Here is a 14,778-nt window from a genome sequence, read left to right as displayed (position 1 = left end):
CAGAGTACATCATGAGAAATGCTGGGCTGAAAGAAGCACAAGCTGGAATCAAGATTGTCGGGAGAAATATCAATAACCTCAGATATGCAGCTGACACCACCCTTATGTCAGAAAGTGAAGAACTAAAAAGCCTCTTGATGAAAGTGAAAGCGGAGAGTGAAAAAGTTGGCCTAAAGCTCAACATTCAGAAAACGAAGATCATGGCATCTGGTCCCATTACTTCACGGGAAATAGATGGGGAAACAGTGTCAGACTTTAGTTTTTGGGGGCTCCAAAATCATTGCAGATGGTGATTGCAGCCATGAAATAAAAGATGCGTTGGTCATAACTTTCCTTCTAAGGAGTAACTTACTCCTTAGAAGGAAAGTTATGACCAACCTAGATAGCATATTAAAAAGCAGAGACATTACTTTGCCAACAAAGGTCCGTCTAGTCAAGGCTATGGTTTTTCCAGTGGTCATGTATGGATGTGAAAGTTGGACTGTGAAGAAAGCTGAGTGCTGAAGAATTGATGCTTTTGAACTGTGGTGTTGGAAAAGACTCTTGAGGGTCCCTTGGACCGTAAGGAGCTCCAACCAGTGCATTGTAAAGGAGATCAGTCCTGGGTGTTCTTTGGAAGGACTGATGCTACAGCTGAAACTCCAAGACTTTGGCCACCTCATGTGAAGAGTTGACTCATTGGAAAAGACTGTGATGCTGGGAGGTATTGGGGGCAGGAGGAGAAGAGGACGACAGAGGATGAGGTGGCTGGATGGCATCACCAATTCGATGGACATGAGTTTGGGTGAACTCTAGGAGTTGGTGATGAACAGGGAGGCCTGGCGTGCTGTGATTCATGGGGTCGCAGAGTCAGATGTGACTGAGCAACTGAACTGAACTGATCACACAAGAGGAGGAGGTTTTGTAGGAATCAGTAAGTTTCCTAAGTATTACAAAATTATGCCTTTAGCTTCAGGATATGTTGAACTGTTGACCTTTAGAATTATTACGCTTACGTCCCTGCCTTTTAAGAAACTCTCAAGTCTTCATTCAGCAGCCCCTACTGGTTAAGAGGTATAACAGATGTGGATCAATCCTTTGGTCAGGAAGATCTGAAGGAGGGCATGGCAACCCACTCCAGTATTCTTGCCTGGAGAATCTGGCAAGAGGAGTCTGGAGGGCTACAGTACATAGGGTCTAAAAGAGTCAGACACCACTGAAGGGACTTAGCATGCACTGGATCAGAAAAAGCTTCAGGTATCTTATATGATTTCCAAATCCCTGCCAGAAAAGGAAACAAAAATGCGTGTGAATCACTGGATAGCATCACACCATTTCTTAAACTTTGTGGTTCTACTCTAACTTCACCGAGGTGGTTTTCGTACCCCTCCTTGGACTGCACACTTTTTTTTACACCCTCCTCCCCCTCCTCCAACACACACACCAAAAAACCCCGGAAATACAAAAAGAAAGTAAAAGAAAAATCTCAAGAGTCCTTTAAATCCCGTTAAAACATGGAGACTTTTCCCCATCTCATTGTTCATCAATCCATGTTCCCAAAATATTTTCATTCATTTTATAGTTCTCATGCCATTGTGTATTATAATCATTCGACTCCTTGACGTTTATTTGCCTTGAACTTCATCCAGGACTCTGGGGACTTTGTGGTTTAATGCTGGGCGCGGGACGGAGGTCTGGCATTTAGAAGGCCCTTTACCCACTCCAGCCCATATGACTGTTGGGCCCCGGGCAGAGGGCTCTGTTGGAGTGGGGAAGCCGGTCGCCCTCCCCATCCCCAGCCCTCTGATTGGTGGCTGTCCCTCCTGCCTCTCTCCTCTCCCTGTCTTTCCACATGGCTTCTGCTTCTGGTGGCTCCTGCAGCCTGGTAGGCTACAGTCCACGGGGTCGCAAAGAGTCGGACACGACTGAGCGACTTCACTTTGCTTCACACACGGATGTGTAACCGCAGTGAAGCTGTGGCGTGCGGTCGCACGGAAACAGAAGTAAGCGTTTATTCGGAAAAGCTTTCGGGAACGACAGCATATATGACAATGATACCGAGTTGTGTAATAAAGATGTGAAAACAAAACCACGGCTCCGCCTCAATTTACTACTACAATCTTGTCATTCACGAGCGGTGTCTTGTTCCATTCGGTCCTCAAACCCGAGCTCAAACCAGACTGGGTCTGGTTGGCCAATCGGAGCACAACCTCCCGTAGTCGCGAGGACTCCTCCAGCCAATGAGAGACGTGGGCGATTTGATGGGGTGAGAAGTCCTGAACTGAACTGAAGTCCTCCCCACACGCGGAGGAATCCTGGGGGCGTGGTGACGCGTTGGGCGAGGCTGAAGTTTGATTTGCAAGTGAGCGATCAGCAGCCTTAGAAAGGATACGCGATCGGGTGGGAGAAGGAGAGGTCGTGGGCGGGGCAGTGGGGCTAGAGTCAGCCAATGATTGACGCGCTGCTCGCAGGAACGAACGATAGGTCACCAATGGCGGCACGGATGTGGTGCTGTGGGCGGGGCTTAGGCTCAATGGGGCGCCGGAGGCGCGGGGGTGGAGCGCAGCGCCCATTACTGTCGTCTTCACCGTCACCGCCGCGCGTCTTCCTGGATTCATTCATTCGTTTTTTTTCATTCACGAAGGTAGTGAGGCCTGGTTGAAAGCCATGGAGAGCGTTTTGCCTGCCACCGGTTTCCTGTACTGGGTGGGCGCCGGCACCGTGGCCTACCTGGCCCTGCGTATCTTGTGCTGGCTCTTCACGGCCGTTCGGGTCTGGGGTTTGGGTAACGAGTCGGGGGTCGGACCGAGGCTCGGTGAATGGGCAGGTGAGTCGAATCCCGCGCCGCCCTCCCCCTGACTCCTGCTGCGGCTCGCGCAGCTCTGGGCCTGGCCTGGCTCGCGCTGACCATTTTCGGGCCCGGCGCTTGGCCTTAGCGTCCGCAGCTCCCCTCTCCTCCTTTCTGAGCCTCCTGCGTCTTGCGTACCCGCTTGTCCCCCATTACGTCGCCTGGCCTGCTTAGACTTGTAGTAGAGTTTTTAAATACTAAACACACTGCTGGCTTAACTCATCGAATCTAAAGTGCCGCTTGGGTGCGGGAGAAATCTGGCTTTAACTCGCTGGGGCTTGTGCCTTTTAAGCCATTCCGGGTCCAGGGAGTTAGTTGTCTTGCTGGTTGCTTCCTCAGTCACAGGCTACCTCTTAGGAGAGTTATTGAAACAAAAAGTCTTTGGCTTGAATACAGGCCTTGTGCTCAGAATGAAAAGCATTCTGTTGCCTTTTGGGGGTCGAGGGTGGAGAAAGGACAGAATTTCAGAAGTCTTTTTGCTCTTTGGAACCTTGGATTCGGCCTATTTCATATAATTTAAAAAAAAAATTTTTTTTTAATTCTTGGCTAAACTGTCCTGGAGTCCTAATGCCTAGCAAGAATTATTGTTTCTTCAAGATGGTAACTCTTCATGTAGAAGTCAGAAGTGCCTTCTGCAGAAGATTTGCAGGAAAGAGTGTTCCCACAGAGAGTGAACTAAACAAACCTAATCATAGTTTCACCAGTTAGGATGTCTGGTTTACGATTCCTCTAGGCAAGAATTCTGAAGATATTAAAGGAAAGGTCAGACTAGAGAAGTTGGGAAAATTCCACAGGAAAGTTTTGCTTTTTTCCATTTCTGCCTTTTTTGTTGATTTTTTTTCTCAATGTTTTGTTTTTATTAGCTTTTTTTTTTTTTAAACCAAGTGATATTGCCATTCTCCAATTATTCATTCTGCTGTTTTATTATTGATTTGTAAAATTATGATTGGTTTTATATATAATTCACAGAGCATTTTGTTGAATTTTGGGCTGGTTAGGGGTTGCTTTCAGGCTAGGCTCAAATAAGGTATATAAATAATGTTACTCCATATTCTTAACTTCACTCACTCAAACATTTCAACAACTTAGTAGGAAAAACATAAATTAACCTTTTGGAACTGCAACAAAAAACATCTCAAGTAGGAATGAATAAGCATCTATTAACATAATAAATATTTTTAAAACTTACTGTTTTTTCATCATTGAAAAAGCAAGTGAAGTGCTCAGTGTTGTTATAATCAAGATTATAATTTCACTGTTGATAAGCCTGAGTTCTTGGTTGTCTGGTTTGGAAAACTTGTTGACTTTTGAAATAGTGGAATAAGACTCCATTGTCTTAGAAAATCATATATGAAGATGAATAAGTTTTATAGTTTGTAATTAAAGACTTATGGTAATAATTTTTTTTAATTATCTAAAATTGACGACAGTGGCTCGTAACTTAAATGATCTAAGTCATCTATATAATAATCCATAGTAAAAGCCAACTGTTGTGACCCTGTCATTTCATGAGTAATATTTATATTGAAAAGATTTGACCTCAGAGGAAGGATTTTGATAAATTAAGGGCAGTATTTAAAAGATTAGAAATGAAATTTGAACTCGAACACTGGTAATCTAGCAGAGAGGATCATAAAGTGAAATATTATCCAGTTTACTTGTTGGGAAATTTCTTTTTTAAATACCTAAGTAGAAGAAATGCACAAGTTGTTATTTGTAACAACAATGTTACAATGTTACACCACATGTAACATTACTTACATGTGGTGGCCTGAATCTTAAAATACTTTGTCCTTTATCTCTGCAAATTCAGGGAGTCTTTGGGAAACAAAATGATTTGGAAAACAAAGCAGCAGACATGATATTTGAGTAATTAGGGTTCAGTTGTAATTAAAAACAGGTGATTTGTTCAACGGAGTATTAGGGTAACCATGCCAGGGCTCCTGTGCCTGTGGCCCTGAAAGCCAAACGGACAGCTGGTGTTTGCAGCACAATGAAGGTTTATCTGGGGCTTCCCCGCCGGCCCTGGGGGTAAGGAACCTGCCTGCCAGTGATTGAGACGTAAAAGATGTGGGTTCGATCCCTGGGTCTGGAAGATCCCCTGGAGGAGGGCATAGCAACCCACTCCCATATTCTTGCCTGGAGAATCCCATGGACAGAGGAGTCCGGCAGGCTGCAGGCCACAGAGTCATGAAGAATCGGAGGCAACTGAAGCAACTCAGCAAGGAAGCAGCAGACGGGTGTGGGAGACAAGTCTCAGATCCACTCTGACTTTGTGTTTAGAGTTTTTCTGTTTTTTTTTTTTTTTTTTTTTAAGTGGCTGGGATTAATCATCATCTAGTGACATTTCCATGACATTTCCTAATCATAGTTTCGGGAGTCAGGGTGTCTGGTTTACGATTCTCAGGCCAGGTGGTCCATGGCACAGGAGTCTGTGAGCTCTCCTCGCCCTGGAGGAACAACTTGAGTTTGTACGTTAATGATATTGACAACAGCAGTTTCAGTATATGAATGATGTTAACAACAGTGATTGTAGTCTTCTGACTGTGGTTGATTGGTGTTCAGTTAGCGCAGGATTGAGGTAGAAGGGACCAGAAAAGAAATAAAGTTTTGGATAAAGAGATTAATCATAAACTCAGTAAGGGAGCTTGGTTTTAGGGAGTCTTGCTGTCATTAGGGAGGCATTGTCTGCTTTCTAATACTGATGTTTGTTTAACATCTTCCTCTCCTTAACCAATTATTTTTAAATATTATATAATAATGTGTGTTGTGTTGGTGGTATATTTTTATACTTGTCATGCTTGAGTATGTTTAATTCCTGCCCCCGCCCCTTAGATTTTAGAATCTGAGAGGCAGGGACTGTGGGTCCTCCTTTTTTGTTTTTTCCCACAGTAATTGGCACATTGATCAGATACCAGTTCTTCTAAACTTAAAAGCTTGGAAAATCCCTGAAGTACAGTTGGACTTTGCAGTCCATAAAAATACTCCAGACCATAGATTCCTTAGTCTAGTGGGTTTTTAAGACCGCCTGTTACCTGGCCCATCCTCTAACTTATCTCCTTCATCTCCTAATCAAGAGCTGGGTCATCCCTTCCTTCCTTCTCTCCAGTCACAGTCCCACGCAAGTAAATCACTGATTTCGCTAGGTCTCTAGCGGGTGAGTTTAGCCAGTTTAGCAGATAAGTCTCTCTTGCCTGTTGTTGTCATGTGATCCGTTCTGTATTCCTTCCAAGAACAAAGAGTCCTGTGAAAGTAGAGTTTCCAGTTGTTTGAAGATCTCTGTAGCCAGTTATGAAAAGAAGATGGCTAACAAAGCTGATCAGGCCTATCAGTTTCCTAAATGTCAACAGGGAGTTTGTTACACTTACCAAGCTGAACCTCCAGAGAGTCACTAAACCCATTTGAGAATGCCAGAGTGATAAACCTGGCACTTTGACCAGAGTGAAAATGAAAGTAGTGCTGGGTATTTTTGTTTGTTTGTTTGTTTTTTTAGAGCAGGGCAGGTGATAGAAGGCTGAGAAACAGATGAACTTAGTCATAAAAGTTCTTAAAAATATTTATTCATTTTGCATTTCAGCTCTGAAAAGGAAGTCTGTAGGCCTAAATGAACACAGTCTCCAGATGGGAGTTGGCAGTGTGCTGTGTGCTCAGCCGTGTCCGCCTCTGTGCAACCCCATGGACTGTAGCCTGCCAGACTCCTCTGTCCATGGGATTTTTCGGGCAAGCATACTAGAGTGAGTGGCCATTTCCTTCTCCAGGGAATCTTCCCGACCCAGGGATTGCAAATGCATCTCCTGTGTCTCTTACATTGCAGGCAGACTCTTTACCTGCTGAGCCATCCGGGAAGCTCAGGGGCAACCTTAAAGCACTCAGGCTCCAGCTATGTAAGAGATGGTAGGTGCAGCTGGAGGATGAGACCTAAAAGCGTGTCCTAGTCTTATTTGGAGGAAAAACCAGAGAGGATGGTTTCCTGGAATTAGAAATTCAGCCTCTGAACTCTGAGCTGTTGCCTCTAACCTTACACCCGTCTCCATTGTCTCCTGCTTCGTGTGTTTTCCCCCCACCCCCTTGTTCTTCCTTTCTATGCAATATTAAGTTTCCTCTAAAGGGTCAAATGTGAGACCTCAGAGACTCAAACCTAGACTTGGAGTCTAGTTCCTCCTCTGTACTTACTAGAGTGTAGCACTGAGTAAAGTAGTGGATACCTGTGAATCTCACTTTCCTCATCTGCAAAATGGGGATAATACTGGTGCCTGTTTCATAGTATTGTTGTAAAGGGTAAGTGAGAATACTTGCTCTATGTAAAGCAGATGGTGCAGTGCCCTTGTATATAAATGCTTGATAGCTTATTGTTACTAGGCCAGTAGTCATGTATAGATGTGAGAGTTGGACTATAAAGAAAGCTGAGTGCAGAAGAATTGATGCTTTTGAACTGTGGTATTGGAGAAGACTCTTGAGAGTCCCTTGGACTTCAAGGAGATCCAAACAGTCCATCCTAAAGGAGATCAGTCCTGGGTGTTCATTGGAGGGACTGATGTTGAAGCTGAAACTCCAATACTTTGGTCACTTTATGCGAAGAGCTGACTCATTTGAAAAGACCCTGGTGCTGGGAAGGATTGAGGGCAGGAGGAGAAGGGACCAACAGAGGATGAGATGGTTGGATGGCATCACCGACTCAATGATGAGTTTGGGTAAACTCCGGGAGTTGGTGATGGACAGGGAGCCTGGCATGCTGCGGTTCATGGGGTTGCAAAGAGTCGGACACGACTGAGCAACTGAACTGAACTAGTAATACTGTTAACCTTAGTAGCATTATGTACCTATCACTTTAGCTAATTGACAGTATAAGGCTTAGTAAGAAAAAATTAATAGCTGGTTGACTCCATCTTCAGAAAACTGAGATTACCTTTACTACTGCAATTGAGAGTGTTGAGCTTCAAAACCTATTTTCTGTTTATTTTTGTTGGTTGAGGAAATTTATTTCTTTTGGTTTCAGAAAAAAATTATTGAAAAATTTAGTGAATAGAATATATGGGTATATGGGTAAGTGGATTTGAATAAGTCAATTCCATTGTCTTTAAACTCATTTGTAGGTAAAGGATGAGTTAAAAGAAATTTAATAGTGTGTCTTTGGGCTGCTATACCAAAATACTGTGTACTCAGTGGCTTAAACAACAAACATTTCACTCAGTTCTGAAGTCTGGGAAGTCAGATCAAGGTGCTGGCAGATTCTGATCTGGTAAGTAACTGCTTCCCAGTTTATAGATAGCTGTCTTCTTGCTCTATCTTTCCGTGACAGAAGGGGCCAGGGGGACTCTCTGGGGTGTCTTGTAAGGGCACAGATAGCATTTGTTAGGGCTCCACCCTGATGACCTAATCACCTCCCAAAGACCCCCACCCCCAATACCATCACATTCAGGGGTTAGGGTTTCAACGTATATATTTTGTCCCTAACATAGGAATGTCCCTACCATAGGGATTTCCCTGGTGGTTCAGACGGTAAAGCATCTGTCTACAATTCAGGAGACCTGGGTTTGATCCCTGGGTTGGGAAGATCCCCTGGAGAAGGAAATGGCAATCCACTCCAGGACTGTTGCCTGGAAAATCCCATGGACAGAGGAGCCTGGTAGGCTACAGTCCATGGGGTCGCAAAGAGTCGGACACGACTGAGCGACTTCACTTCACAACATAGGAATTCAGTCTGTAGCATAGATCCTTCATTCCATTTCTCTCCTGCTCATCTATCATGAAAATAAAAATACTGAAATATTATACCAGTTTATATCTCTGCCTTCTGGAATAGATGGTGATTAAGGCAGGGAGGGTGGGTGGAGAGTGTGATTCAACACTCTTCATTTGTCCATCCACTGTCCAAATCCTCTTTGAGTTCTGGCCAGGGACCAGGGGGATGGCCAGCAGGAATGAAGAGCAAACTGCCCTGTAAAGTGGTAGGAAAGCAGAAGCACTTGGTTCTGTGGCAGCTTGTGCAGGAACGTCAGAGAGATGTCTGACCTGAGATCTGAAGGGAAGTGAGGCGTAGCAGACAGAGCAGGGGATCAGCAGGTGCTAGGCTCCTGAGCTGCAAAGAGCAGGGTCCCCTTAGAACAAGACCTGAGCGCCTGGAGCCAAAAATGCGTAGGCCTGATTTACGATGGGCGTGGATTAGGGGTGAAGGGGCCAGTGAGCAGGGCAGTTTAAGAACATGGAAAACAGTTGTGGGATTTTAAGCAGAAGGGTAATGTTGAGTTGCAATTTTACTTTTCATTTATTTGGCTGTACCAGGTCTTGGTTGTGGCACGCGGGGTCTTTAGTTGCAACCTGCACACTCTCAGTTGCTGCGCGTGAGATCTAGTTCCCTAACCAGGGATTGAACCTGGGTCCCCTGCATTGGAAGCGTGGAGTCTTAGCCACTGAACTACCAGGGACATCCCTGAGTTGCAACATGTAAACAAATTTTTGCTTCTGTGATCTTTCCGAAGCTGTTGTGTTGCCACAGAGATAGATCAGTGCAAATTATTCAGATAATCTCCATTAAAATTGCCTTTAAAAAGGCAAAATCATACGTTATAGTCAGGGAGGCCATTTCTGTGCACTTTCTGCTTATCATCTTTCAAAGACTATGTCTCCCTGGGGGATATCTAATCACCGTGGTGTGGGAAGTGCTACTCTTAATCAGGGACAGGCTGATAAGGTTGCTGAATGAACCTGGAAACCAGGTCATTGCTTTCCCGCGGTCACTCCATAGAGCTGAGGTGTGATAGTTGAGAAGCCTGCCTATGTCAGTCTCAGAGGGGATGCTTTGTTTTGTTATTGATTTTGTCTGGGAAACAATGCGTTTGCCTAGTTTCTTAACTGGCACTTCCAGGGAGACTACCTAGTTTCTGGAAAGTTATCCTTACTGGTGTTAAGTGAAGTTATTTCTAGTTAAATGATGTCGTCATTGTGGAAAGAGAGGAAAGGCAAGAAAAGAGGAAAGTCTTAAAAAAAAAAAGATTTTGAACCATTACTGCCTCTCAAGAGCGTGACAGTGGATAACAGTAGCGCTAAGGGGAGGTTTGGCTTTGGGGTCAGTGCAATGTGAGCTTTGCTACTTGCTAAGCTGTTTGACCTTGGGCAAAGATTGCTAACCTCTGAGCATAACTTCCTTCATCTATTAAATAGGGCCAATAACTTTTGGGATTATTATGACAATAAGATGATAATGAGGGTCTCATGTAACCTTTTGTGTGTTTTTTATGGGTATCAAGGAACACATATTTAGGGCATCTTTATTTGTACACATTGTTCTTATTTGATAAAAGGGAACTGTTGAAACCACAGAATAATGTAGGTCACTCAGCAGATAAACTATTGGATGTCTGAAGCTGTGAATAGATCAGTTACGAGGTGATTCATGCTACTGCAGGAGAATTCTTTGCTTTATGGAAAGATTTACCACCATCTTGGTTTACCAAAATATGGTTCCCATTAGTGAACGTAAGCTATGATGGACTTAGAAAAATCTGGTCCTATGCAACTTTTCAATGACATTTGTAAAAACCTTAGGTCGTATTCGACTCTTCTTCTGGCACCCATGTACAGTCTGTAAGGGGACCTTGTTGACTTTAACTTCAAAATACCCAGAATCCAGTTTCTTCTATCACTCTGGCGTAAGCTACCAAAATCTCTTGTCTTGATATAATAACAGCCTCCTGTCCCTGATTCCATCTTGCTTCCCCTATAATTGTATCTTAAAGAGCAGCCAGGGAACCTGAAAAGCTCTAGTCAGATCATGTGATCCTTTGCCCAGATCCCTCCAATATCTTCAGATGAAAATGCAAAATCCTTCCTGTGGTTGACAAGGCTTTTGACCACTTGCCTCCTGCCTTCTTTCACCTCTCCTCTCTCCCCATGTTTTGTCTCTCCCTCCCTCCTTTCTAGCTGCACTCTCTTTCTCCTTGAGCTCGATTCCTTAAACATGCTTGGCCTCGCTGCTTTGACCTTTGGGTATCTTCTCTTCTTGAATGCTCTTCCCCAGATGTCCATTTGGCTGAGCCTGCTTTCTTCCTTCTAGTCTTTACTCAGATATCACCTTCTCAATGAAACCTTCCCTTCTACCTTTAAACCAACGATCCAATCTCCTCCACGCCCCTTCTGACCCTGTTAGCCTGCTCTACTTGGGCCTGATGCCATAGCGTTTATCACCATCTCCCGTTCTGGAGGTGGTGTTCATTTCTGATGTTTCTTGTTTGTCTACTCCTGTTAGAGTGGCAGCACCATGAAGACAAAGATCTTTTTTGTTCACTTTTATATCTCCAGCATCTAGAACAGAGCCTGCACATAAACACTAATACTTACTTATTGAATGAATTAAAATATTCAGGTACTCCAGTATTTTTGAGGGATAATGTTTTTTTTTGTGTGTGTGGGGGGGATTCTCTTCTCTTTCTACATTCTCTTTTTAGTTATAAATCTAAGAGCTATTAGTGGTCTCCCCACCTCTAAAAGTGAAATTATTTAGTCTAAAAACAAAATACAAACTATAACCTCAGGGAGGTGTTCTCATAGTAGAGACCCTGGAGTCAGACTGCCCAGAATGACTTTCTGTGTCCCAGACATCCCTGTACTCAGCTGCGTCTCTCTGCTCCTGTGTCCTTTTGTTCGTGCAAAGACATTCAGTGGTTCAGCGGTTGTTGAATGTTGTTCTCTGCCTGGAGTGATTTTTCTTCTGTCGTTCACTCTTCCTTCCTCCTCCTGTTCATGCACGTCTCAGAGTCCAGATTCTGAATGTTTCTGTGCAGCTGCCCGGATGGAAGCCATCATGTACTTTTGGAATTCTAGTAGCTCTTGTATTATCCTTTTTTGTGGGCTTTTCCACACTTAACCTTTTTAGTTGTTTGTGTGTATGTGCGTGCACCTGTGCATGCACGCATGACTTTGTTCTGAACTATAAACCTGTCAAGAGTGTACAATAAATTATATGCAGTGAATGAATATATTTTCTTTGAATTGTATTTTGATGGGGTTGGGATGTTTTCCATTTTGTGGGTTATATTTTGCAAAATAATTTGTACACCTTTTTTTCTCTTTGTTTTAAAACCTGAAGTGATGCCTTAAAAGCAGGTTGAAATTAAACCAAGGCTGACTAGACAAAGATGGGTTATTGGATTACTGCAGCAGAGCTGGGATAACAGTTTTGAAAGTGTGAAATGCAGTGAGAGCAAAAAGATGTCGTGTGTGTGTGTGTGTGTGTGTGTGTGTGTATGTGTGTGTGTGGCGCTCAGTTGATAAATCATGTTGGACTGTTGCGACTCCATGGTCTTTAGCCTGCCAGGCTCCTCTGTCTGTGACACTTTTCAGGCAAGAGTACTGGAATGGGTTGCCATTTCCTTCTGCAGGAGATCTTTTCGGTTCAGGGATCGAACTTGCATCTCCTGCTCTGGCAGGCAGATTCTTTACCAGTGAGCAGCCAAGGAAACCTATCCTGTGTAGCATACATAATAAACTAATCTCTTTTCATACATGTGTTATAAAACCAACCGCTCTGCCAGATTTAATAAACATTTCAGTATTAATAAAAATTTGGTAATATATTTATTATTTAAACCCTATATATATATATATATATATATTTTTTTTTTTAACCTCCTTTTGTCTGCACCATGTGGTTGTGGGATCTTCGTTCCCTGAACCAGGGACTGAACCCAGGCCTTCAAGTCCCAATCACTGGATCACCAGGAAAGACCCCTCAAGTCTTTAAAAATTGTTACAAGTAGACTTTCCTTTCATAAGAGAGTCTTTCCCAATGAAGGTTTTAGTAAAGTTTGCTAATTTGTAAAGCTGAGAGGAATTAGTGAAAAAACTGAATTCTAGGATGTATTGACCAAAATGTAGTGTTATTTCAGAGGCCTGATAAAATGAACCCACACCTTCTACAGACCTTTTGGGGGACACTGGACTGAATTTCCTGGAATATCTCTTTGGTAGTAAAGGCATTGAGTGGTCAGTGTATATAGTTAATAACCACTAGAACGTTAACCATAGACCATTGAGTACATGCATTTTTTTCCGTCATGGAAAGAAATGAATACTGCAGTTGGTTGATCGTCTGCAGAAGGTTAGTTGGCCATTTTCTGAGAAACTGGAGAAAAGAGAAAAATCGTTAAGAGACTAATGAGAGAATGACAGAACCGGAAGGACCTCTTCCGTTGAACTATTAGGGAAAGAAGCTGGAAGAGGCGAGACGATAATGCAGCCTTTCGTGTGTTTTTATGGGTGTCAGGGAACATGATAGAGAATATCTAGGCAAGAAGATCAGTGGCAAAGAGCAGAAAATGGGGGATACATCAGTGGTGGGTTGATTAAAAGCAGTGGGTAGGAGTGGGGCTTCCTAGTGGTCCAGTGGTATAAGACTCCACTGCAGGGGTCACGGGTTTGATTCGTGGTCGGGAGACTAAGATCTGACATGCTCAGCAGCCAAAAAACAAAAAAAAAGTATCTAAAAAAACTAATGGTAGGAGTGATGAGCAGCAGACTCTGACAGCAGAATGGATTTGTGAGGGATGAATTAAGAGAGGAAAACTCGTAAGGAGGACCGGCAGAGGCGGGTCACAGCAAGGATGTTGGCGAAACTGAACTCCATCACACATTTCCACTGCTGGTGTGGGGCATACAGCCTTCTCTGTACAATAGCCTGAATTGTGAAGAAACACCACGTCTCTGTGGCCCGGAGGATACCATTATTTCCTGTTCTCGGACAGGAATGCCTTGTAATGTCCTTGTAATGCCTACGTGGACATTAAGATCGGGGGACTTCCTCATTATATGTGGTGCTTCAGGCCAAGTGGATCGATCCAGTATGTCTTATCTATAGCCTTGGCTGTGCCTCTAGCCTTAACTACAGATGACGTTGATGCCACTAAATTGCCAAGGAAATATTATATAGGTTTTAGGATATGCTTCTCAAGACGGCCAGGAAAGGGTACATACAGTCTCCTTTAAAAATTTAAATTCTAGTTTTTAAAGTTCCCTTAACCCTCCTGGTATGTTACAAAAAAAAAAAGAACACCCCTAATTCTCCAGATTGATTTTACTGTAATGCCTGGTGGTAATTGCTCACTACCAAACTCACTTCCAGTGGAAATGTTGCCAAGCTTGCTTTAATGATCACTGAAACCCCATCTTGTCACATCAACGGAGCTAATAAAGTAAACAAGCTCCCCTAATCTTGCACATTCAGTCTAATAATTTTGCTATGGAACAGGGAGCAGCTGCTTATCTGTGTGTTCCAATACCTATCATTGCCTGTCTTGAGAAAGGAGGGGATGATCTCCTTATAGATAAGGTGGGGAAAAAAAACCCCACAGCAGGTTAGACAATGATGTTCACACATGCTGAATTAGAGGAGGCTGGATTAATGAAATTTTACCATAATGATGACATCTCAATTTACAAATTGCTTTTGCAAATTTTCTCAGCTGATTTCCATAACCAAGTCATCTACCAAGACCAGAGGGAGCTGTGGTGACTGTAAGGAGTGTTACGCAGCTAGTAAATGACAGAAGAAACTGGATCCATGTGTTCCAACTCCAGGCTCCTGCCAAAGTTCCTGATGAGGGTGATTTTAAGACAGTTTGCAGTACCTGTCCAACAGCTAATATGTCCGAGACTTCCTCAAATGTTACCTGAAACTGAAAGGTCTATTTCTACCGTATTTTCATCATGATAGTATCCATGAGACATAAGAATCAATTGGATGTGCTTGTTAAAAATAGAGCCTAGGGCTTCACTCCAGACCCACTCAATGAAAATCTCTTAAGAAAAGAACTTGGGGAAACGTATTTTTTTTTTTAAAAAACAAATTAAGTTGATTCTTAAGCTCATGCGTTTTGGGAAGCACTGGGCTGAGATCTTGCTAATCTTGGAAGAAGGCAGTGGGTTATACATGCAGGCTTTTTAGCTAGATAGCTATT

General features: G+C 43.3%; 1 protein-coding gene across 1 annotated transcript in view; it reads left to right on the top strand.

Moving 5' to 3' along the window:
• HSD17B12 (hydroxysteroid 17-beta dehydrogenase 12) overlaps window positions 2,496–14,778 on the top strand; it is a 169,029-nt gene continuing 156,746 nt past the window's right edge. The window contains exon 1 of the mRNA XM_005690127.3: window positions 2,496–2,806. Coding sequence (XP_005690184.1) covers window positions 2,647–2,806 — 160 coding nt within the window. The 5' untranslated portion in view covers window positions 2,496–2,646. The remainder of the gene's footprint in view (window positions 2,807–14,778) is intronic.

Source organism: Capra hircus, chromosome 15 (genome assembly GCF_001704415.2).
Source record: "Capra hircus breed San Clemente chromosome 15, ASM170441v1, whole genome shotgun sequence".
Taxonomy (NCBI): Eukaryota; Metazoa; Chordata; class Mammalia; order Artiodactyla; family Bovidae; genus Capra; species Capra hircus.
Note: the sequence above shows the minus strand (reverse complement) of the source record. Positions and strands in the feature narration are given on the sequence as shown.